The sequence below is a fragment of the Scyliorhinus torazame genome, chromosome 11 (genome assembly GCF_047496885.1).
Source record: "Scyliorhinus torazame isolate Kashiwa2021f chromosome 11, sScyTor2.1, whole genome shotgun sequence".
NCBI lineage: Eukaryota > Metazoa > Chordata > Chondrichthyes > Carcharhiniformes > Scyliorhinidae > Scyliorhinus > Scyliorhinus torazame.
Genome location: NC_092717.1, coordinates 48793703 through 48820605, shown reverse-complemented (window position 1 = coordinate 48820605; position 26903 = coordinate 48793703). Strand labels below are relative to the sequence as shown.

At 43.8% G+C, this 26903-nt stretch overlaps 1 protein-coding gene across 4 annotated transcripts in view; it reads left to right on the top strand.

Annotated features, from left to right (window-relative positions):
• vps41 (VPS41 subunit of HOPS complex) overlaps positions 1-26903 on the top strand; it is a 267921-nt gene that overhangs the window by 92284 nt on the left and 148734 nt on the right. For all 4 annotated transcript variants that reach the window (XM_072467229.1, XM_072467227.1, XM_072467228.1 and 1 more), the window contains exon 6: positions 22743-22805. In XM_072467229.1, coding sequence (XP_072323330.1) covers positions 22743-22805 — 63 coding nt within the window. The remainder of the gene's footprint in view (positions 1-22742; positions 22806-26903) is intronic.

Below are 26903 nucleotides of genomic sequence, written 5' to 3'. Positions count from 1 at the left end.
TGACCAAGGGCCAGGATTGAAGCCGGGTCCTCTGTGCCATGAGGCAGCAGTGCTAACTAGTGCCACCCTGCTGCCCAGTTGGTAGAATTTAAATTCAATTAATAAATCTGGAAGTAAAAGTGACTTTTATTGATTGTTGTGACTGTTTTGTTGATTGTTGTAAAGCTCCATCTTGTTCACAGATATCCTTCAGCAAGAAAATCTGCCTTCCTTACCCAGTCTGGCCACATGCGATTACAGACACACAGCAATGTGGTTGACTCTTAAAAATGCCCTCCAAAATGACCTAGATGGTCACTCGGTTCAAGAGCATTGAGGAATAGGCAACAAATGCTGACCTTGCTAGTGATCCCCACTCCTCTGAAAGAATAAAAAAATAAGTATCCACAGACATGGAAGGGACAACTGCACAACTTTCAGCATGTAATGATTCACATATTCCATGTGCAGGATCCATAGTACTGGAATGCAAAGTACAGTCAATCCTCTTGGGGTGCACAGATATTCTATGTCTATGTCGTGGAGACTAAAGGGCGGTTGATTTTAGGTCTACCCGGCACTTTACACCAGTGACAATCCATGGAATCAGTCATGGCAGATCAACCAGAAAAGCTACTGGCATCTCCGTTCACGACCTAACTTCACAATATCCAGTATATTTCAACAAAATTGGATGACGTTTTAAGATATCTGCAACATTACACTTGCAAGAGAATGCTGATCTGTCAATTGATCCACCACATGAATGCAGCATCCAAGTACAATACAAATTGAAGGTCAAATTGGACAAGAGAGAGAAAGACAATGTTTAGAAGAGTACACGAATACAGTTTGTTGCAGCTCATAAAGAAGGATTAATAATTGAAAGCATGACTTGATCCAAAATGTTTAAATGCAACTTTGTATCATCCTTACAAAATACCTACATTACATGAGTTAAATCTGCGATTTGCAGTGCAAAGTTCTTCTCTACGTTTGATGGCAAGCATGATTACTGGTTGGTACATTTCACGGAGCAGTCCCAAGAGGTTACTACATTTTGTACCCCATTCAGACGATACTGTTTTCAACAACTTCCTTTTGGGTTATCAGTCAGCCAGGATCTTGTTCAAGCTCACATAGACAGCTTTACGTGCATTGCGCCAAGATGCATGTGTTTCGCTGATGACATTGCTGTTGTAGAACTAAGCTAGATCGTGAGCATAATCTGGATTTATTCATGCACGCAGCACATAATGAAGGATTGCTGTTCAACAGTCTGAAGTGTGTTATCAGCATGCAGCAGATCAATTTCTTCTATTTATTCCAATGCTGGCATATGCCCTTGTCCAAGTAAAATGCAGGATATGAATGCCATACCGACTCCTCAAGAAATGCCGATCTTCAAAGAGCTTCAAAGATCTTCTAGGGGTCTCTAATTTCTTCTTCCCATACATTCCCAATTTCGCACAAAAAATCTTCATTGCTCAAGGAATTATTGAGAATGGATGCGTCTTTCCTGTGGCATGAAAGCCATTAGTACTTCTACACAGCACTGAAATGGTCATTGTCAGAAGCATCAACATTGCAATTTTAGGATCCAAGGCAGACAACTACCCTGATGATAGATACCCCACAGAATGGTCTGGGAGCATGCATAATTGAAAAAGGAAACCGGCTGCATTTGCTTCATAATGTCTGTTATGCATTACAACTACTTCAAGCAGGAAACATTAACCTTGGTTTTTAGAATCATGGCCGGGATTCTCCGCCGGCGTGATTCTCCATTATGCAGGCGGCCGTGAGTTTCCCGAGGGCGTGGGGCTGCCCCACAATGGGACACCCCATTGACCGGCTGGCGTAATGGAGAATCCCGCCGGCCGGTCGGGGCAGAAATGTGGCGCAGCGGGGCGGAGAATCCCACCCCATGTGTTTTCACACCCATCTATTTGGCAAAGGATTTATGGTAAAGAATGACTACAAGTCACTGGAGATGATTTGGTGAAAACGATTGAACAGTACACCGCTAAGATTGCAGCGTCTCTTGATAAAGATTCACGGTTACAACTGAGGTTACAAGCCAAGTAACTTGATGGTCACATCGGATACATTTCGCAGACTGCCTAATCCAGTGCAAAAAGATGTATCCTTGGACCTACAAGTTGACTTCATTGACATCGAACTTGAAGATGTTCTCCAAATTGATCTGGCACATTTTACACAACACAAGTGCCAGCAGGAACAAGAAGAAACACTAAAGATTTCACACTGCAGAAACTGTAGAAATCCATCAATGAATGATGGCCTGATTCAATTCAGCAAGTCCAGAAACATGAGATCATTTTGGCCTTACCAGACAAGCTATGCATCTCCCAGGGAATCATTTTTAAAGGCAGGTAGGTCATCACACCGCAATCTTTGTGACCTGATAAAGACAGTAATTTTATAATTTTTTATAAAACATGGAGGAACAGAGTCACAGGTCTGCTGTAATTTCAACAACACGAAAAACATTAAGCTTGGAAACATTGGATTATGAAGCAAAATTCCTTTACTCAGTTTAAACATTGCACACAGGTGTTACGATTGACACAGATTACATAGTACATTTTAATCTACAATGGTCTCATTAGCACAAAGTCCCTTTTTAAGTACACAAGATGATTGGGCTAATACACTCTCCACTCTGAATCCCAAGTATATGTTTGTGGATGTTTCCTCAGAATCCCCCCCAGATGATTGTCACATGAGAGTTTCCAAACTCTACGCACAAAAACACACTTGAAACTCTTCTTTCATAGTAATAATGCTTTCCCTTAGCGGTTTGCATTCCAAAACTCAGATCAGGTTTTCCAAATAACACTTCTAAATAAAGCTTCCAGTCCAGGATTTTATACCAACCCCATTAGAATCTTTTTGTCTTCACCACTGTACAAACTGCTCACTGTTGCTTTAACTCTCAATTCCCAGACTGTATTAAAATAATATCAAATGTTTGATATACCTTTTAAAGACTGTTGTCCCACTTTAAACCTGGTTGCTGCAATTTCCTCTTTAACTCAAAATGCTTTGTTTAGTCTTCCTTGAATTCTTTTGAGCAATACCTTTTGTCTCTGTTCTCTTCATTTCAGGCATCTTTAACATTCTTTCTGTCCCAATTCCCTAGTTATCTGAACTGTATCCCCTTCCTTAGGAAGGTTGTATCTTTGCAACTCACTTGTCCTGTCCAGCTTCTCCTGGCAGAGTTTAGAGCTGTTCACTCCTCAGTGTCCTGTCTCCAACCGCTCTGGCTTCCAGTAAAAACTTAAGTACAACAGTAAGCCTTCCCTCAGGAAAATGGCCTCCCTACAACTTCTATTTACTTTTCGTGCCTTAAACCCCCTCGAAGCACATTAGGGACATGATTGGAACTGAACCAACCCCCGCACATACAAACACCTTAGTCCAGCATGAATCTAACTATAGGTTTTACCCTTCCAGGCACAGAAACAATAAATTCAATTCATTTAAAGCTATACCTTATTTCTAATGTTTAATATTACAAATATAAATCCCTGAAAACTAACTTTGTTTTTCGAACAATTGGTAAGCCAAGGCAAGATATGTGTGAGAAGTGGAATATTGATTACACGTTTTCTTCACCTCATTGCCCTGGATCTAACTGCCTAGCTGAACAAATGATTTGCACAGTGAAATTCTCAAATGTAGACAGACCAAGCAAGATCCTACCCTTGCCCGTTCTCTCAGAAACTAGAGAGCAGCTTTTAAAACTGCCAAGAGAAGATGACCGACATGCAGGTACAGATTTGCCAAGTTTGCATCCACGGTCCCACAGAGTGCATGTGGCAACCAGCTAAGCTGACAAGGATATGATCCGAACCAAGGTCCTATGAAGTAATCGGATACAAAGGCGCAATGGTGAGGAGTAACCGATCATTTCCAGCTTCTCAACCACTGTACTGTCCTATTGCATCAACAAGATTTCAAATGCAACCAGGAGGAATGACAATCCCACAGATCACTGAGCTATTAAAGAAACCTCCAGCCAAGGTTACCATGGCAAGATCTTGTTGCTCGTTGCTGTTGTTTCTTAATTTGGCTCTGTTTAATTACGTTTGCTCAAGAGTCGCCAGGTATCTTTCGATACCGCCACAAGGTTCAAAACCGAATACTGATCAAAGACTCGATACACCAGTTAGTAAGTTCAAAAGCAATGCTCATTTATTTACACACAGTCAAATATACTCTTGCATAAAACTATACAACCTAAACTATCACTATTACTAAAAGTCTATACTTAGCTTCGGGTGCCCACTCAGTCAGAGGAACAATGGCCGTTTCTCGGTTCTGAGGCTGCTGGGTTGAGCTGTTTACAGGATAGCAACTAGGAGCGTCTATCTCGTAGCGTGCGTTGACTTGAAACTTACTTGGTCTGGAGCAGCTTTGGCAGGTCTCCTCGCTGAGAGCCAAGGCCAAGAGAGCGATTCGCTCTTGGGGAATCCTTTTTATACCCAAAAGGGCTTTGCGTGCTTTTGGGTGGGCCTTGAACATGGCCCCAATTAATGGGTTGTTTCCCAATCGTTCTTATCGAGTTTCCTCCAATAGAGGGGTGGGTTCCCTGATTGCTGGGCGTGTCCTAGGTGGCCGTTGGTTTGCTTTGTTTTAGTCTCCTCTGGCGCCGGAGTGTCTGTCTTAGCATTGTTTACCTAAATGTTGCCTTTTGTTCCCGGGGATGGCTCATTAGTATGTAGATGGTTCTGCAGTAACGGTCTTGTCTGAGAGCTACAGCTCTAATCAACAGACAGACCTTGCACCTGCTTGCTTTTTCGGTATTGTCCAATTTTCCCTGCATTCTTTGCAAAGTGTCCATTTTGTAATCGGGACGTGGCTATCCCAGATGGCTACACACCCTCCTTGTGATCCTCAACGCGAAGCATGAAGGATCACATTACTGCGTCGTCTTCGTCCTCTGACCCAACAGGGCACCCATAATCAGGCTCTACTCTGCCCGATCCTATGAAACACAATTTTACCTAAATCATTTTAAATACATATATTATTATAAAACTCTACAGGCGCTATGACATTAATGCATGCATTAAAGAAAAATAAAAAAACTGGAACCTCTAACTATCCTCAATAAACTATCCTCACTCAAAACAATCCCAAAAATAATCTTTAACATCTTAAACTGTACAAAATAGCAACACACAAATTTCTCTGGCCTGGCAGTCAGGCTCGGAGGTTTAAATTTCTTTATTTAACAGAATACATAAAGAGAAACGGATGCACTTTAATTCATGTCAAGGGGTTCGGGGGTTTGGTGGAATCCGAAAATGGGGGACCTAAACCTGTATACCGGGTGCGAGAGCGGTAGGCTCTCTTTCGCTATTTCCTGACTCTTAAGTGTCTGCACGACACTGCAAAGTATCGCCAGTACTAAGAGGGCTTCTACTACATACGATAGTGAGTACCAGGTGACAAATGTATCACACCAGGTTGGGGTATTGTTAGCTGTCGCGGGGCTAGCTTACTCGGGGTTCTGTGTATTGCGGGGGTGGAATCATTCATGGCCTGTGTGGTAGGTGTCAGGGGGGGTAGCGTCCGCGCTCAACTGAAGGGATCCTGCTAAGATCCAGGTGAACATGATGGAGGTCGTCTTCATCTTTCCATTTTTCTGTCTTCTTCTTTGTCTTCCTCTGGGGTTCCTGAGGTTCCAGAGTTCTGTGAACACAAGCATAATACCTGTTATTGTCTTGCTTAAGATCTCGTATGCCTGTCTGTCCTTTGTTGCCAATTTCCCTTTATAATTGGTCACCATCTGTGACTCCCTCATTTTTTTTGTTAAACCAAATATTTGGGACAAGACATCCGAGAAAAATCCTGACATAGTGCAAGTTGTCTCGTAGCCTGTGCGGTCTACCATCCTAGTGTTTTAGGATGTAAAAAGCATACGGAAGCAACCCAAGGGTCGCCAAAAACAAACAAAAAAGAATTTTGAACCGAAAGTGCCAAAATGGGGTGCGTATGGGCCGCAGCGGGTAAGAAATGGGTGGAATCCCTGGGTAGGACGGTGATCAAAGCCGTTTGTGCTCTACCCGAGCGTAGCTGACCAGAGGGGGGTCCTCAGGTAGGGCAGGGACCAGTGCCGTTTCTCCACTGCCTGAGCAACCGGCAAGAACGGGTAAGAATGTGGTCGTTGTGGGGGTTGCCTTGTTTTCTGTTGACAAACTTCTCCTCTAAACTGGTTTCTGTTGACAAACTAGTTCCTCTGAACTGCTTTCTGTTGACAAACTAGTTCCTCTGAACTGTTGTCTGAGTACAAACTTGTTCTATTAACCGCCAGGGGGCATTAAAGGAGTGGTGACGTGGGGCCGTGAAAAACTTTCATGTTTACAAACAACAATTAACATTAACACTGACGAACAAACATACAACAAACATGGTGCAGGTTCCATCAGAAAGGACACCGTATCTCTCCATCGGTTCCTTTTTTCCATCATCTGGACACCTCACTGCTCAATAGCGAACAGGGTCGCAAAGGGATTTGTTTGGTGGGAGTCGGATTCTGTCATCCGCTTCTCCTGGCTGCCAAACTCTTGACTGTAGTAATCATGCTAAAGCTGCTTGGGGCGAATTTGGGTCCAGCTCATCATTCCGGATGAGCCTAAACAAATTGTTTTGGTGCCAGAATCGTGTGTCGAGGTTGGAGCTACTAGGTTTAATCCGTAATCGTCGGGCGGTGGGTCTGGGTCAGGGGCTTTGAAACATGTAATCTCGAAGGGGTCCGTGAAATCATGCTCGGACTCGCTGGGAGTGGGGCCTGGTGCAGGGTGATAATCGTAACGTGGTGTGCTGTGGCTATCATCATCGTGATCGCTATCACTGTTGCTGTTGCTGCTGGTTGAAGGAAGGGAGAGGCGGAGTCGTGCCTCTGGGGGTGGAGTTGAAGTCATGTCTGAGGACGGGCTGGACTGGTTGGGAGAGGGTAGGAAAACGTTATCTGTGGGCGGGGCATGCTCGTCTGCTGCTGCGAGCAGGATGTGGTGTGTGTGGCGATTCTGCGAGCCATAAGCCTTGAACTGGTTTATGTGAAACCACGCAGACTTACCATTGGGATATGTAATCTTGTATACCGAGGGGCTGACTTTGTCCGAAATGGAGTACGGTCCGGAGAATTTAGGGGAAAGGAATGAACTGGGGTTGTATAGGGAAAGCATCACTTGCTGCCCTACTGCAAACTCAGTGGCGTGTACTGTTTTGTCGAACAAGCCTTGCTCTGTTTCTTCCTGGTCCCAAGTCTCGCAGCTGCTGCGAGTTGGGCTGCCTTTATGTTCTCTATCAATTGTTGTACAGCATTTTCATGCGTGAGGGCTGTGACTGCGGGGCTGGCCAAATCCAGTCCTAATAAATATTCTGTCCCTTTCATGGGGCGTCCGGTCATGAGGGTGTGGGGGGTGTATCCTGTGGACGTGGATACCGTGTTCCTTATAAACATTAAAGCAAATGGGAGAACTGAATCCCGGGTGCTGTTATTCTGCTGTACCATTTTCCTGAGGGTGGCTTTTAATGTCCTGTTCATCCTCTCTACAATCCCACTTGACTGGGGGTGGTATGCTATGCGAAACGTTTGTCGAATGCTGAAAATTGTGAGGACGTTTTTCATTACACGTCCTGGAAATGGGAGCCTTGATCGGATTCTATACTGCGGGGGAGGCCCCATCTTGTAAAGATGTGCTATGTTAGTATTTTCGCTGTTGTCTTGGCCGTATTAGTTCTCGATAGAAATGCTTCCACCCATTTTGTGACTGTGTCGATGACCACCAACACATACTTATAACCATTTCTGAAAGGGGGTAGGGGTCCTATGTAGTCTATCTGTAGATTTGTCCAGGGTCTATTAACGGGGCGGGTATGACTAAGTTGAGCCTTTTTTGCATATCTGTCCGGATGGTTCTGGGCACAGATCAAGCAATTCTCTATGTAGTGGGCGACATCGGCTTTTAAATCAGGCCACCAGCAGAGTGGTCTGAGGTGGGCTAGGGTGGGTTCAATACCTTGGTGTCCATGATTGTCAAGGAACTGACAAATGATCTGGTTCCTGTCCTGGCTGGGACCTATATAAATGCCATCCTTTAAAATCACACCGTCATGTGTGGTTATTGCATTCTTGTATTTATCAAAAGGGGCTGGGAAGGTACCCTTTAAAACTTCCCTGTTTTCTCGTCCTCTTTCTGTGCCTTCGCTAGATCCTGAATATTGGTCTGTGAGACCTGAACTGCGTGTAATGGGGTGCATTCGGGGGGGTTTCCAAAAATAACCATGCCTGGAGCCTGCCTTCGCTAGGGCGTCTGCTTTAACGTTACCGGGGGGGGGGGGGGGGGGGAACAGTGATGACGACGAACCTTAATTATTCCATATTTTCTATCCTTCGCTGTCTCTAAGATATGGCGGAGTAATGGGGCTGAGGGTAGGGGTTTACCGTCCGCGGAAACAAATCCTCTCGTTTCCCACAGGGGTAGGAATTCCGTCAAACTTTTGCAGACATATAAGCATTCCGAATAGATGTCTGCTGGGGTCGGGAACGAGTCGGGGTGGTCTACAATGTAAGCGATCGCTGCCAGTTCTGTTGCCTGCGAGCCTAAATGTCCTGGCAACTTTAATGCAATCTCATCTAGGGCGCGTCCCTGCACGTCCTCTATGTAAATACCGCAACCGGTAATTCTCTTTCCATTTAACACTGTGGAGGAGCCATGCACATAAATATTCAGGGGTGCGTACGTGTCTGTGAGCTGGGGTCTCTGGGGTGTAACACCTGCTTTCCTGGGAGGTGTTTTGGGACTAAATGGGCCTGTGTTCTGTTTTGTGGTGATGATCTCGCACTCATGAGGGGTGCCTGCATACTGCAAATTATCGGCAAGGAAGGTGTGGGTCTTGGTTCTTTTTACTGTAATGTCCCGTCCCTGCGAAAGGAGGGTCCAACAGGCTGCACGGATTTGGCTGACTGTGCCATCCTTAAGTTGGCCGTCTAACAATAACTGTGTTGGGGTGTGTTGTGTGAGGATGGTGATGGGGTTGAGTCCTGTAACGTAGGTGAAGTACTGTACTGCCCAAAAAACTGCGAGCAGGTGCTTTTCACAGGCAGAAAATGTTTTACAGGGTCTAACACGCGTGAGGCGTATGCTACGGGGTGTAATTGGTCATGGCGTTCCTGGAGGAGCATGGCCAAAAGGGCTCGGTCGGTGCTTGCTACTTCGATAGAGTACGGGGAAAGTGGATCTGGGACCTGTAGTGTGGGGGCTTAGCTGTGTGCTCTTTTTAAAGCATCCACGGCATCCGTATGCTGTGGACGCCATTCCCAAGGTACCTTTTTCTTGAGAAGTTCGGAAAGGGGCGCTGCTTTAGTGGCAAAACCGTCAATATGGGTTCGGCAGTAACCAACCAGTCCTAAAAATGATCGGAGGGCTGAGACATTGTGGGGAAGGGGCAATTTAACGATCTAGTCAATTCTCTTTTGCTCGATCTCGCGTTTACCGTGCGTGATCACTGTTCCCAAGTAAATCACTTTCTCTTTCAAAATCTGGGCCTTCTTGGGGTTGACTTTACCACCAATTTCTTTTAGGAGTCCTAGGAGTTCGGCGAGAAGCGAAATGTGCCCTCCCTTTGTGTCTGTCTGTAGTAACAAGTAGTCTACGTACTGGACCAGACAATCGGGGCGGGAAAATTTTGCTAATCCATTTGCCAGCTGTCGGTGGAAAATGGAAGGGAGAGTTGTGGAAGGCACGTCCACGTATACTGTTGTCCCTGGAATGTAAAGGCAAATTTGTACTGGCATGCTTTAGCCAATGGAATGGACCAAAAGCCGTTGCTAATGTCCAAAACCGAAAAAAAATTTGACTGGAGTCCCTGTTTGAGCATGGTCTCGGGACTCGTGGCTACGGTGGGGGCTGCTGCTGGGGTTGCTTTGTTCGGTTCCCGGTAATCAATGGACAGTCACCATGATCCATCCGGTTTCCTGACTGGCCAAATTGGTGCGTTGTTTGTGGAGACTACTGATTTGAGTACGTCTTAATCCAACAAACTCTCTCTATTACTTTGGAGATTTCTCCCTCTGCTTCCTGGGGAAATCCGTACTGCTTCTGGGGTTTAGGGTCGGGACCTGTAATGTTCACAAAGCCAGTCAGACTGCCACAGTCGTGCTTGTGCTGTGCAAATGCAGCTTTGTGTTCCTGCAGGACTGCCCTAACCTGTTGGTCTGCACTAATGGCTCAAGGGTCGAACCAGAAGTCACCTACTGAGCTAATCCTGTTTACGTACTCCCCTACTGATAGCGTGGCGGGGGCTCATGCTGCCTTTGTCATTTTCCATACACACTTGTTAACTGGGTCAAAAGAACGGTTGTGGGAGCTCATAAAATCCATCCCTAGGATATGTTCTGCTGTCTGGAGCTCATAAAATCGATCCTAGGATACGTTCTGCTGTCTGGGGCAGAGCAACCAAAACTACGGGGTGCTTAGTTGTGATGTTCCCTATTTGTATTGCTACAGGGGCTGTGATGTGTCCTTGTTGTAAATGACCTGTAAAGCCGCTGAGTGTGATGGTGTCTGTTGTGGGCCACGTGTCTCGTTGAAATATCGTGGAGGAATTGTGTGGGGTGCGGGACCCTCCTGTGTCCCAAAGAAATTCCACGGGGTGTCCCCGAACTTTGCCTGCTACTACCGGTCTACCGGACTTGTCCCAAAGGGTGTCGCAGACCCAAGTTGGGGAGCCCGAACACCGTCAGTCGGTGCCGTTCATGTCTGCATTCTCTGAACGGGCGCTAACGCTATGAATCGGCTTTGCCCTATTCTTGTTTAGGGTGCCTGTCTGTTGGTTTCTCTGCTGCTTTTGGGGCGTGTTGCACTCTCGTGCAAAGCGTCCTAACTGTCCACAGTTGTAACATTCCTGGGGTTTTGACTGGTGGGCTGTTCCTGACCTCATTTACCCATGCGGGGTTCTGGTGCGCTTTAACTGGATTCATATCTGCCTGCTCTTCCATCGGGTTTTATAAATGGGTTTTGCTTTGGACTGATTGCTCTCAAGCGCGGGACAATCTCTTCAAAACCCACTTTTCATTGTGGGCCTCATCTGAGGGGTCATAATTTGCGCAGGTTTTCTGTCCTGCGTCTGTCGCGTGAGAGACTAGGATTCGAGTCCATTTGGCCATATTATCTGGAGGCAATGGGCGCGGGCTAACTCTCCGAAAACTGCTGTGAAGTGTATCCACAAACGTCCAGCAAACGCTGTGGGGTGCTCTGTCTTCTTTTGCCTACACTTGTTTAGGCCTTCTATGGGGTCTCCTCTGTTAAAGCCGATCGCATCAAGGACCGCTGTGTGCATCTCTTGGAGTGTGCCTCCTCCTACATTCTGTGGGTCGGGAAGGGCTGCCACGACTGATGGGTCGAGGCTTAAAACTGTGAGCTTCACTTGCTCCTTTTCATCCAGGCAGTACATGGTAGCCTGCTGTTTGATATTCGCGAAAAATTGGTGGGGGTCTGGTGTGGGAAGGAATGGTGTAATTTTTCGACACGTGTCCCGTAATTGGGTCACGGTTAAAAAGGTTGTATAAAGGAAATCTGCGTCTTCTTCTGCTGCGGCCCTGCGGTGTGTGGTTTCAGGGTTCATGGGGGTGTGTTCTGCCTGTTCAGTTGGGGGTTGGGGCGCTTTCCTTTTCTGGGGTTTTTCCTGCGTACATGTCCCATGTACATATCTATGGACAGTCTCATTCAATTCCTGCCAGTCAGGGCCGGTTTCCTGATCTAACTGGGGTCCGAATGTGCTTTGAAACCCATTTTGAACGGAAAGCAGAGATTGCAATTCTGCAATTTGCTTCCGGCACTTTGCGTGGTCTACTGAGCTCTGCCTTTGTTCCGTCGTGGAAGTATGGAGTGCTCGTAGGACTGCTTTTAAATCATTGCACTGTTTCTGCAATTTCTCAATTGCTCGATCTCTTGTCTTACCAAGACCGCACGTTGCGTGTCCTGGTAGGCCTTATCGTATTGCGTTTGGAAACTACTCCAATGCACGAGACAAGACTGGTGTGCCCTCTTGGCATCATTCACCTCTCTGTCCCTTGCTGCTAACTGCTCTCTCAAATCTCTATTCTCATTCTCTACTTTGCTCACGACTACCTCACTACTTCTGTCTCTCTCCTCTATCTACGGAGCGTCCTAATGACCTCCTCTGTGCCTCGCAATTGTGCCAACAGGACACGATTGCCATCGGCTTGCGAGCTTTCCCTAAGCTCTTCTTGTGTATCTCTGACAGGTTCTCCCACCAAGTATGTCCTATACTCCCGGGACCTGTTTCATCATTGGCGCAGAATTCACTCCAAAGGGGCCATCCTTTCCCTTTGAGATATTTCCTGATCTCATCTTCCCAAACGGGACACTGTCCTACTCTACTGGTCGCGGCGACCTCGAATTCCTGGGGGTTCATAAGGCGTTCCATTGCCTTCATTGCTATTTTCTCTATCTAGGTTCTCTACTGAATTTGGAACAGGGGGTGATAAAGTAGTGATGTAAACACTGGTACGGCTTACGCTAATTTCCGGCCTACAAAACTCCCGACAGTTTTACGCAACAGAATCTCTCAGGTTTACCTTATATCCCTGTTAGTACGCATGCATTAACACACTTCCGAATCTCGGAGGCTTGATCAGTACTGTTCTTACACTTGTGGTTTTTCTGTTTCCAATTGGATTCTCAATTCAAATTTGGGTTCTCTCGGAGTGGTTGGGCCACTTCGAAGTCGAGTCCCACTAGAGTCACCAGTAAATGTTGCTGTTGTTTCTTAATTTGGCTCTGTTTAATTACGTTTGCTCAACAGTCGCCAGGTATCTTTCGATACCGCCACAAGGTTCAAAACCGAATACTGATCAAAGACTCGATACACCAGTTAGTAAGTTCAAAAGCAATGCTCATTTATTTATGCACAGTCAAATATACTCATGCATAAAACTCTACAACCTAAACTATCACTATTACTAAAAGCCTATACTTAGCTTCAGATGCCCACTCAGTTAGAGGAACAATGGCCATTTCTCGGTTCTGAGGCTGCTGGGTTGAGCTGTTTACAGGATAGCAACTAGGAGTGTCTATCTCGTAGCGTGCGTTGACTTGGGATTTACTTCGTCTGGAGCAGCTTTGGCAGGTCTCTCCTCGCTGAGAGCCAAGACCAAGAGAGCGATTCTATCTTGGGGAATCCTTTTTATACCAAAAGGGCTTCGCGCGCTTTTGGGTGGGCCTTGAACTTGGCCCCAATTAATTGGGCCGTTTCCCAATCGTTCTTATCGATTTTCCTCCAATAGACGGGTGGGTTCCCTGATTGCTGGGCGTGTCCTAGGTGGCCATTGGTTTGCTTTGTTTTAGTCACCTCTGGCGCCGGGGTGTCTGTCTTAGCATTGTTTACCTAAATGTTGCCTTTTGTTCCCGGGGATGGCTCATTAGTATTTAGATGGTTCTGCAGTATCGGTCTTGTCTGAGAGCTACAGCTCTAATCAACAGACAGACCTTGCACCTGCTTGCTTTTTCGGTATTGTCCAATTTTCCTTGCATTATTTGCAAAGTGTCCATTTTGTAATCTGGACGTGGCCATCCCAGATGGCTACAATCTAAGCGTACCAACAGATTACCGTTACACTTTAGAGACTCAAAAGATTCATCAGTTCAATACATTTATCTAATGGTAGCAAAACATGAACGTGTATATCGTCATACGTCTTTGGAAGGGGTTCCTTTAAAAATAAAGGGGGATGTTGTGACATGTCTTTCAGGAGTAACAGAATGGCATCACTAGAGGGGGAAGTGTGCCCTGTGATCCAGTCTGAGTTTCACCCTGGCCTGTGAGCTGATGTCTCTGAGCGTTTTATCTGTGTATGTATGTTCTCACACTTTAAATAATAGGGATGTTTTACGACAATTGTATTGGGCATTGGTGAGGCCACACCTGAAGTATTGGGTGCAGTTTTGGTGTCCTTGTCTGAGGAACGATGTTCTGGTTTGGAGGGAATGCAGCAAAGATTTACCTGGCTGATTCCTGGCATGGCAGGAATGTCATATGAGGAGAGACTTGAGTCGGTTAGGATTATATTCATTGAAGTTCAGAAGCGTGAGAGGGGATTTCAGAGACACTTATAAAATCCTAACAGGATTAGACAAGGTAGATTCAGAAATATCCCCAATGATGGGGGAGCCCAGAACTAGGGGTCATAGTTTGAGGATAAGGGGTAAACCTTTTTCGGACTGAGGTGAGGGGAAATTTCTTCACGCCGAGAGTGGTGAATCTCTGGAATTCACCACCGCACAAAGTAGTTGAGGCCAAATTTTGTGTAATTTCAAGAAGGAATTAGATATAGCTAAAGTGATCAAGGGATATGGGGGGATGACCCGGGTATTGAACCTGATGATCAGTCGTCGTAATGAATGGTGGAGCAGGACCAAATGGCTTCCTCCTGTTTCTACTTCCAAGTACGTGACACAGTTCGAACAATCTACAGTTTGTGATTTAACTCACGTTTTCTGATGGTTTCCAGTACGCGAAATTGTCGTGGAGCTTGAGAGTTACGGCCTCTTATGTTATTGTAAAGCCTGAGAAATAAAACAACCCACTTCCTCAAATACCATTAACCATGCCATTAAGGTTTGAACTCCAAGTTGACTAGCGCTATTTTGATGGGATGGAGTCCGATAATAACATTCGGGGGACACTGGGGTTATGGTACAATTAACGCTGTAAGTCACTCATGCCAAGATTTCCTGGAACAGCTTCTGTATTAACATAATGGCAGCACCTTGCATGTAAACCATACAAGTTCTCGGAAGAACTTGTGGGCAGCACGGTAGCATTGTGGATAGCACAATTGCTTCACAGCTCCAGGGTCCCAGGTTCGATTCCGGCTTGGGAGAGTACAACTTAGCATTGTGGATAGCACAATTGCTTCACAGCTCCAGGGTCCCAGGTTCGATTCCGGCTTGGGTCACTGTCTGTGCGGAGTCTGCACATCCTCCCCGTGTGTGCGTGGGTTTCCTCCGGGTGCTCCGGTTTCCTCCCACAGTCCAAAGATGTGCAGGTTAGGTGGATTGGCCATGATAAATTGCTCTTAGTGTCCAAAATTGCCCTTAGTGTTGGATGAGGTTACTGGGTTATGGGGATAGAATAGAGGTGTTGACCTTGGGTAGGGTGCTCTTTCCAAGAGCCGGTGCAGACTCGATGGGCCGAATGGCCTCCTTCTGCACTATAAATTCTATGAAAAGATGTGTTGTCTTTCTCTTTAAAGCCATTTCGAATTGTGTTTAGTCTTGCCAAGAGCTATAATTACTGTCTCAGCGGAAGACTTTGCTTGACTCTTGGTTTTCCTGGAGCAGGTGCTGTGCAGTTGTCTTAGTAATTTGCATAATTCACTTTCAATCCAAACGAGTGCTTAATTAGAACGATACAAGAGCTGCTTGCATTACACTTCATACCTTCAAAAGGTTGATTGCTTTGATTCAACCTGCTGCAAGTCTACTAATTACCTTTTGTAGTGGGCAAATAAAAAAAACAACCCCAGGGAATAAAGTGTTGATTCTAGTTTAAAGAACAAACTGACAACAGCCTTTTGGATTTTATCTGCACACAAGAACATCTAACAATCTGTGAGGAACCTGAAAAGGAATTGAAAGGGTTTTTTTCCCCACCGAGGTGAGACATTTACTTGTTTTTTTTTAAATAAAAAAGAATGAGTTGGGAATGGGTTCTTTGTATCAGTATTCACAAAAGCTGACCACACATTCAGGATCCGTTTCATTTTGACACAGGAATTTTGAAAGCATTAAAGTCAGTAAAGCATTTGTCAAAATGAATTTGCTTTATTCGTTTTTTGGACATGCGCAACGCTGTCAAGCCAGCATTTATTGCTCATCCCTGGTTTCCCTGAGGGTATTAACAGTCATCACACATAGTATGGGATTGGAATGACATGTCAGCCAAACGTGGGAGGGAAATGATAGGTTCTCTATCCTGAAGGATAATAGTGAATCATTTGGGTTTTATGAACAATCTATTTCTTTCTTTGCTGCTGGCTCACAAATGCAGTGCCATCACCACTAGGCTACTCTACCTCTGTGATTGTCTGTAGAACACCCAGCCCAGATAACGTACACCCTAGACTCCAAGAAAATGACAGGAAATTAATAAGACTCCAGTTCATATTTGTTGGAATTCCATTAACCACATGAGTTTTATTTGCAGACTGGAGAAGAGCAAGATCCGAATATTAAAAATAGAAATAAGGCATTACATCTGTAGTGAAGAAAATATTTTGTCATTATTGATTGTTATCAATACCAGTTCAAAGTCCATGAGGAGTAATCAGATGAATTTAGAAGCAATAGGTCATGTTTTTTGTTGTTCTTGTGGCTGGGGAAGCAGTTATAGTTCAATGTTGAGGTTAACAATCCCTTCAACGGCTTCATCTGACACAGCTTGAATGGTTGTGATAGCACAGGAATGGACCTCTCGGCAGAAGTTCAGTATATGGGCAATGATCTGACTTGAATGGTCACAGATTGAGCTGTTCCTCATGTTCCATTTATGGTCCATGCTGGAAGGCTCCACGCCCTACCACACCTCTTGATAGTCCACCTCCTGGTTGACTGCAAACATCATCAAACCCAATCTGGTAACTGAGCCTACTGGAGGTAATTAAAGCTAGTGTGTGGGGGTTATTTGTTTGGAATTTTGGAAGGATTGGGTAAGGCTTCATGTATGAGGCTTTTAAAGAAGAAGGCTTATAGAACTGGTGGCAACATAGTTTTGTTCTTTAAGGAAGTGCTGAGGGTTTTGGCAAAGGTTGGTATCATGACCGATACAGGCTTGGTTTCCTGTGCTGTATTGGTCTCTGTTCTTTGTTCTATAACTATCTGGAATTTAAAATTCTTTCAAAATGGAAACCAACAACTGCAATTTGTATTGCTAAATAGCTGTTTCTATGTTTTAACATCAGTTGAAGTGAACTGGCTGTCTGGGAAGGGGGGTAGGGGGTTAGTTAGTAATGAACTTCCTCAAATGTCTGTCTTGTGTCCTCTGCTGTTGATGCTAGTCAGAAACATAAAAATGTGTGCATCGAGCATAAATATTTTTATTGAAATCTCAATATTGGCAGATGACTAGTAGCAGAGATTTATTACATTCAAAAATCTGTACCAGTTAAGCATGTGGACTTAAGAATGACCTGTAGGTTGTAGTATTGATAAGCCATACTTTAGTACATGATGGAGGGATACACCGTAGCAAAGAAAAAAAAGTATGTTGTTGCCACTATGGGTCCTTCATTGACTGTGAAACCACAGTTAACAAGGCTAGTAAAGTATAGAGAGAAATTACATCTAGTGTGCAAAAAATCTTGTCAACATTGGAATCTATTCAACCAGACATTAAACTGAAGTCAGACTTGCATTTGGGTAGACATAAAAGAGTACACAGCACAATTTGAAGAAGAGCAAAGAGCCTCTTCCCCAGTCAAAACCATCAAATCTTGACTGCGCAAAGATTATTTGCTATTTTTAAAAATAAATTGATACCCAATTATTATTTGTTTCAATTAAGGGGCAATTTAGCGTGGGCAATCCACCTATCCTGCACATCTTTCTGGGTTGAGGGGACGAGACCCACGCAGACACTGGGTGAATGTGAAAACGCCACACAGACAGTGACCCAGGGCCGGGATCGAACCCGGATCCTCAGCGCCGTAAGGCAGCAGTGCTAACCACTGCACCACCGTGCTGCCCAAGGTTATTTGCCTACGTCACTACAGTAACTATATTTGAGAAACAGTTTGTTGAATGTGAAATGCTTTGGAGTGCCCAATTGACGTGACAATACTAAATACATGCAAGTTCTTATGGCCTGAATTTCTCTGGTTTAGGATGTTGTCTCGTCCAATCTCCCACTATTAACTTCAACAGAAAATTAATACGACCCCAAATAAAATGTAAACATCGCTAATGACCTGTCTTCTGTAGTTTGCCAAATGACTAGTTTTGCACTTTCTGTTCCAGTTTCAGTCAGTGCTGGAAATAGTTTTAGTTTCCCAGATTTTCAGTTAGGGAATGGCTTTTGTGGAGACCAGCTATAAAAATAGAGGTGACCGATAGACGCAGATCTTCTTGTCCTTGCATGGACAGAGACCTTACATACCCTAAAGATGTGCTATGAGACCCCTCTGTTGCCCCAGCGCAGGTCTGCAGGAATTCTCCAGGAGGTTTCAACTTCTGATGGACAACTTCTGCATCCAAAATCTTCCAAAATGTCACCAGAATTGGAGACTTCAGTGGATTCCGACCCAGTTACCTAGGAAATTTTAGACAGAAAAAAACATGTCTAATTCCTTGGTAACTATACGACTGACTCCCCACACTTAACCCAACTTTGCCACTCACCCACCTACCTCAATGACGCTCGTTATTAACACACTTAAGAGTTATTTAAATGTTCTTTTTCCGTGTGTTAGTGAATGAAGAATTAGCAAAATATGGCAGCTGGTGCTGTAAAAAGGGTGTGTGGCTTGGCTATCCGATGATACTATGAAGTCACTCAGAATAGGTGCGTTCCACATTCCTGCAAAGGCCTGGTTCAGAAACCTGGGCCAAAAATGTGGAATTCCACCTTTGCGTGAACAAAATAGGAGGGGAGTGGCAATCCAATAATGATTGGGGTGCACAAATGTTTACATGGTCAGATTAGCAACAGGTACATCATGAAGATTTGCTCCCCAGTATCAATCTTGAGATGGTCTTCTGTATTTAATCGAGATTGACTAATTGATACTGTAATATGGATACATAGAAAATAGAAGCAGGGGGAGGCCATTGGGCCCTTTGAGCCTGCTCCGCCATTCATTATTATCATGGGTGATCATCAAGTTCAAATCCCTGATCCCGCCTTCCCCCTCGTATCCTTTGATCATTTTAGCCCCAAGAGTTCTATCTAATTCCTTGAAATTACACAAATGTTTTGGCCTCAACTACTTTCTGTGGTGGCGAATTCCACAGATTCACCATTCTCTGGGTGAAGGAATTTATCCTCACCTTGCTCCTAAAACGTTTACCCCTTATCCTCAAACTATGACTCCCTGGTTCTGGACTCCCCCAACATTGGGAATACTCTTTCTGAATCTACCCTGCCTAATCCTGTTAGAATTTTGTCTATGAGATCCCCTCTCACTCTTCTGAACTCCAATGAATATAATCCTAACCAACTTCGTCTCTCCTCATATGACAGTCCCACCATCCCAGGAATCAGCCTGGTAAACCTTCATTGCACTCCCTCCATACCAAGAACATCCTTCCTCAGATAAAACTGCACCCAATGCTCCAGGTGTGGCCTCATCAATGCCTTATACAATTGCAGTAAAACAAACTATTCCGATACTCAAACCCTCTTGCTGTGAAGGCCAACATGCCAATTTGCCTTTACTGCCTGCTGCACCTGTGTGCTTACTTTCAGCGACTGATGCATGAAGACACCAAGGAGTTGCTGAGTATCCACCTCTCTCAATTTCCACCCATTAAAATAATAATCTGCTTTCCTCTTTTTGCTACTGAAGCGGATAACCTCACAATTATCCACATTATACTGCATCTGCCATGCATGTGGCCACTATATAAAATGGTGTATGGTAGACCAAGTCCTATTAGGGTTAATTATATCAGTCTTTGATGCTTTGATGTCACGGCTGAGAAGACTTCAAGAGGCAGGATTGATACTCAACAGTCAGTGCGAGTTTCCACAGCCAGCGATCAGGTTTCTTCAGGTCACAGTGAGTGCATCAGAAATAATGGTTGATCCACTGAACATTGCAGCCATAAAGGAATTTCCACCTGCAAGGAATATTACGGAGTTACAAAGACTCATGGGACTGAAGAATCCCTTTCTGGTGAAATTTCTAAAAAAAAAAAAAATTAACCAAGCTCAACGAGCCACTTGGCCAGTTGTTACACCAGGACAAGAAATGTGACTGGGAAGAGACCCATCAGAAATGATTCAGAAAAATCAAGTAGAGGTTGGTGTCATCAGAGATATTGGTGCATTATGATCTGGAGTTACCTACAATTATCACAGCGGGTACATCCTCTAAAGGATTGGGGGCAGTTCTTTTTCAGCCACAAAGAGACCAGAGTTCAAAGTTTTAAATTAAGATGGTTGAGGATTGATATTCATATGGTATATGTCCTGGTATTCATATGGTATATGATTGCATGGTCACATATCAGAGGTAGTGATAATGTGATTGAAAGAAAGTTTTGCAGCCCATGGGATTCTTGATAAAGCGATATCAGATGATGGTCCATAATTTGCGAATAAATAATTTACAGAAACATTTGGATATGTTCACATAACCGATTCACCAAATTTTCCACAGGATAATAGAGAGGCAGAGAGAGGTGTCCTAACTGTAAAGACATTACTGAAAAGGATTGATTGATTTTTATCTAGCGCACTAGTTACGGATCCTCGCCCCTGCAGAATGGATTAGCTTCATCCGAGTTCCTTCAGGAAGGAGGTTGCGGACACAGATATCTTTTTTTTAAATTTAGAGTACCCAATTCATTTTTTCCAATTAAGGGGCAATTTATTGTGGCCAATCCACCTACTCTGCACATCTATGGGTTGTGGGGGCGAAACCCACACAAACACTGGGCGAATGTGCCAACTCCACACGGACAGTGACCCAGAGCCGGGATCGAACCTGGGACCTCGGTGCCATGAGGCAGCAATGCTAACCACTTGCGCCACCGTGCTGCCAGTGGACACAGATTTCTAACCTTCCACAATGTCATACATTGATGAGCGGGGGGCGTTCATGGTAATGCCAGGGAGGAACTGAAGAAAATTACAGTCACCAGGGAAGTGGCACTTAGCAAATTGTTGGAACTGCGGGTTGACAAGTTTCCGGGTCCTAATGGATTTCATTCTAGGGTCTTAAAGGAAGTGGCTAGTGAGATAGTTGATGCATTGGTTTTAATTTTCAAAAATACTTTAGATTCAGGAAAGGTTCAATTAGATTGCAAGATAGCATAAGTAACTTAGTTAATCAAAAAGGGAGGTAGACAGACAGCAGGAAACTACAGACCAGTTAGCTTAACATCTATCATAGGGAAAATGCTAGAAGCTATTATTTAATTTGTTATAACAGGGCATTTAGATAAATTCCAGGCAGTCGGGCAGAGTCAACTTGGTTTTGTGAAGGGAAATCGAGTTTAACCAATTTGTTGGAGTTCTTTGAAGAAATAGATAAAGGGAAATCGATGGATGCACTGTACTTAGATTTTCAGAAGGCATTTGATAAGGTGCCTCATTAAAGGTTACTGAGGAAAATAAAAGGCTCATAGTGTATGGGGTAGCATATTGGCATGGTTGAAGATTGGCTAGCTAATAGGAAACAAAGAGGCACAAATGGGTCATTTTCTGGTTGGCAGGATGTGACAAGTGATGTGCCACAGGGATCAGTGCTGGGGAATGAAACTCTTCACAACTTATATAAATGATTTGGATGAAGGGGCAGATGGTAAGTCTGCTGATATGAAGTGGACATGAGGAGGCTACAAACGGATATAGGTAGGTTAGATGAGTGTGAAATATCTGGCAAATGGAGTAAAATGTAAGTTGTCCATTTTTACAGTTTGAATAAAACATATCATCTAAATGGTGACGGATTTGAATAGCAGAGTTTTGAAATGCAGAGAGATCGGAATGTTCTAGTGCATGAATTGCAAAAGGTTAGTGTGCAGTAAGTAATTAGTAAAGTTCTTGGAATACTATTGTTTATTGCGAGAGGAATTGAATGCAAGAGTAAGGAGGTTATACTTCGGTTATATAGGGTATTGGTGAGACTACATCTGGAATACTGTGTACAGTGCTTCCCTCCTTTATTTAAGTAATGATGTAAATACATTGGAAGAAGTTCAGAGAAGGTTTATTAGATCAATATCTGAAATGGGCGGGTTGTCGTCTGAGAAAAGGCTGGACAGGAGGCTTGTAGCCACTGGAGTTTAGAAGAGTAACAAGCGACTTGATTGAAACATATAACATTTTGAAGGGACTTGATAGGGTGGACGGGGAAAGGATATTTCTTATTTCGGAGAAAATCTAGAAATAGAGGCCACTGTCCTAAAAATATGGGGTCAGCCAGTTAAGATGGAGATGAGGAATTGTTTCTCGAGTTGCGAGACTTTGGAATTCTCTTCCTCGAAAGGTGGAATATAAGGCAGAAGCAATTGGATTCTTGATAAGCTACGGGTGAAAGGTTATCTGGGGTAGCAGGAATGCGAAATTGAGGTTAAAATTAGATCAGCTATGATGATATTAAATGGCAGAGCAGGCTCGAAGGGCTGAGTGGCCTACTCCTGCTCCAAATTCACGTGTTCGTACGACCTTCCATTGAGAGCTAATTCCTGAGACCACTTTAGTGATTCAAATTAATAACCAGAGAATGCGAGAAATAACAGCAGCTCTACTAAAAATTGTACAGTGAGAATTTTGGTAACCTGTTGCACAGATCTATCATCAGAACAGCCCTGTCAAAGGAAAGTACCCAAAGGTACCTGCCTTCTCTCTCTAAAGACGATTCACGAACTTTGCATTTTCCACATTTTATATTTTTGGCGATTATATTTTTTATTTTTCTTAGTACAGGCTTATTATGTGATTCTCTTTATGACTTTGCTGCTTTTTTTGCCCTACAGGTCCAGGTGGTTGGACTGTACACCAGAGAAGGATTTCATGAAAATTTTGACTGTCCTATCAAAGTAGGTATTTTTTTTACTTCTTGGATAACGTACTGCTATTGTGCTGAAGCAGCATTTAATGACTTTGTGTCTTCAGAGAAGTAATGGAAAGGCTACAAGGATGAACACTGTCCTAGATACATTGAGCAATGAAGGTAGACTTCAGGCCTTGGGTTTGGCTTTGCTGGAGAGCTGACGACTTGGAATGGATTTGAAATCATAGATGATGTACAAATTGGTAGGTTGTGAGGGCTGATAGTTTAGTTTCGAATAGATCTAGTGACCATCTCTGCAAATTGAGGAATCGGTGAGAGAGATTGAACATGACAAAGCTTTTCTTTATTCAGATAGTGGTTGACTTTGGTGTAGGGTTCTAGAGATAGCAAGGGATGATTCCCTATACTACTTCACAATGACATGTTAAAAATTGGTGGAATTATATAATTAAGACAAAATTTTGGGTAATCACAAACGGGTTTGAGCCTTTTGGGATCATTGACTTTGACAGGTCACACAGGAACTTTGGCAGAAATCCTGAATTAACTACGTATTGACTCTCTCTTAGGAAGCAAGATTTAGTGGCGAAGAAAGAGACACTTGTCCTAAGTATATGATAAATAATCACACAGGAGAAGCTACTTTAAAATATTTTATGACAAAAAATGTCATGGTAATAAATAGATTAAACTATTGTTTACACTGTTGTTGATCCCAATGAATGTTTTTCATTTGTCTGATCCAACTCATCCTTTGTGTGTGCAGAAATGCTTCCTGATATCAGCTTAAAGCTTTTCTTTTAATATATCTTTTAAATTTATCACAAAGAGAAAAGGCATGGAGGTGTCCACACTCTGGATTCTTATGAAGGCGATGAGAAGTTTTATTAGGATGTTACTCATCTCGAAGATGGGAAACTGAACCTCCACAAGCACTCTCCTTGGACGTCACTACAGATCACTTTAAAGCTTCACCAGCATAATACAGAAAACCCCTCCCCTTTTACTGCTTTAGTACAGTGATGTAACATTTTTACAACAGACCCAATTATGCATTATCTCTAGACATATATTATCAGCTTAATAAGATTCTCTGAAGTGGACGTCTAGTCCTTTTGGCTTGTAGGCGACATTCTGGAACCTGGCTAATCAAGACCATGGAAATGTTCATTGTTCCTTCAGTAGATGGTACTTCCTGGGAAGTTACTCCAGTGTCCATCGCTATAGGTATTGGGATGTCCTCTAAAACAGAATCAACATTTGCTCCTGCATTTGGCCTCTGCTCCAAAGTATCGCCGTCTAACTTTTCCATGAGAAATATTTGAGAAGTTTCAGCAATTTCACTACATGAAGCTGGTCAGTATGATGTTGCCAAACTCATTCATCATCCGTCTGCAAGGTGTATGATATTGGACCTGTCTTCACTAGGATCGCATCAGGTACCCATTTCTTCCAGTGGTTAGCTTCTCGCGACACTCATGCTCACTTTTTGGGGAGTTTTGCCCTCTCCTAGCAATCTGTGCTCGTTGTTGTCATTTGGTAATCTCAGAAGCATCAGGTGGTATTAACAAATCAAACTGTTTCCTCCTGAACAGCAGCTTTGCTGGCGAGGTGAGCTCTGTGTTTTTGCGTTTGCGATGTTCCAATAAGACATTTAAGAATTTGTTTACTCCTCTTGTCAATGTACCTTGGACCTTTGATGCCTTGATGGGATGTTTCAATGATTGAAAGAAACGTTCCGCCAACTCATTTGTTGCAGGATGATATGGAGCTGTCTTGATGTGGCATATACCGATTCCCTTCAGGTATTCCTCAAAGTGAACTGAGTACCATTGTCATTCGGCCTTTCCCAGTGTTCCAAATCATGAAAATACTTCATCTTGCTGCTCAATGGTTTGTTCTGCATTCATAGATTTCATGAATACAACTTCTGGCCACTTGTAGTGTGCATCCACAATCACTCGGAACATGTGGCCGTTCACTGGACCAACATAGTCTCTGTGTACTCTCTGCCATTGCTTTGTCGGCCATTCCCACAGATGTAATGGTTGCAGTGGTGGAGTGTTCCATTGTTTTGAATAGGATTGACATTTCCCCACTTTCTCTTTGATCCTGGCCACCATAAATAACTGTGTGCCAGTTCCTCCATTCTCTCAACATCAGGATGTTCCTCATGTAGTTGGCCAAGGACTTTACTATGCAAGCATGGAGGAATAATGGATTCCCCACAATAAAACTCCATTCTGAATTGTCAACTCAAGACATAGAACATACAGTGCAGAAGGAGGCCATTCGGCCCATCGAGTTTGCACCGACCCACTTAAGCCCTCACATCCACCCTATCCCTGTAACCCAATAACCCCTCCTAACCTTTTTGGTCACTAAGGGCAATTTAGCATGGCCAATCCACCTAACCTGCATGTCTTTGGACTGTGGGAGGAAACCGGAGCACCCGGAGGAAACCCACGCAGACACTGGGAGAACGTGCAGACTCCACACAGACAGTGACCCAGCGGGGAATCGAACCTGGGACCCTGGCGCTGTGAAGCCATAGTGCTATCCACTTGTGCTACCGTGCTGCCCTTCGTGTGATGTAGATCTGGATTTTTCTGATATCAGTCAGCATTCTTTTTTGGACCATGTCCATCACCTTCCGTTTCACTGTTTCAGTTCTTGTGTATCCCTGTACTTGGGATGAAATCACAGCTACATTATCCACGAATGAGAAATACAGGATGTTGACAAAATGTTCATCCTTGACTTGTAGCAGCAATCTGGACAAATTATCAGTATTTGCTTGCTGCTCTGACTTGTGATATTGGACATCGTACGTCTGCCGACAATATCAAAGACCATCTTTGTAACCTACCAGCTGCCAAAGAAGGAATACTTCATACGGCCCTAAGATTGCCGTCAAGGATCAATCAATGATCTGTTAAATGAGTAAAATGATGCCCATAAAGGTAATGGTGGAACTTTCTTACCCCTAATATTATGCTCAAAGTCTCTTTTTCTAGCTGAGCGTAACTTGTTTCAGCGCTAGTAAGAGTTTGTGAAACAAATGCCCTTGGCCAATCCTCCCCGAAGGCACTATTTGCGAGACAACTGCACCAAACCCATAGGGTGACACGTCGCAAGATATTTGTGACTTCCGCTTGGGATTGTAGTGACCGACAGCTCCGACTTCTGTAAGGCTTCTTTGACCTCATTGTATTCACTTTCACACCCTTCTGATTAGTATCATACCTGTTTGGCAAATAATAGTGTGGAACAACTTCAATTGTGTTGCTAAATTTGGCCCGGATTTGTTATAATAATTGCTGAATCCTAAAACCATCTTGGTTGTGTCACATTCTCGGGCCGTGGTGCTTCTAAGATTGCTGTCATCTTCGGCTCGTGTGTAACCCATCTTTATCAATGATTTTGCCCAGATAATTTATAGACGTCTTCACACTTTTCCTTTTTAACTCTTTGAGATTGTGGCTCTGTAAATGCTTCAGTCTCACTTCAAAATTCTTCAAGTGTTCCTGTTCACTCGAACCAATGGTGAGAATGCAATCTAAATAACATTGCACCCCATTGAGCCCACTCAGAATTGGATCCATGGACTCTGAAAAAGGGCAAGAGCAGATGTTCTTCCAAAAGGAAGTCTTCTGAAACAAACAGACCTTTGTGCGTCACAATAGTGAGTCACTGTTTTGATTTTGCAGCCACATTCATTTGTAAATACGCCTATGATTAATCAATTTTAATGAATTTCTGTCCTCCAGAAAGTCCAACAAACAACTCTTCAATCGGAGGCAGTGGATCGTGATCTGTGCACAATAGTTGTTTTAAAATCGCCACGCAGTCTCACTGAGCCATCACATTTTGAACTATTGGTCTTGCCCATTCACTTGTAGCAACTGGTTCAATGACTTGTGTTTGGACTAGGCTTTCTTTTTCAACTTGGCCTGATGTTGTGTGGTATAGTTCTAGCATTGAGACATTTTGGTGTACTGTTTGACTTGATCTTTAATAGTCCTTCAACTCTAGTAATGGAACCTAGTGTATCTTTGAGCACCTTCACGTACATCTCCCGAAGTTATTGTAGATTGTTCTTTGAATCCATGAGCTGATTTAT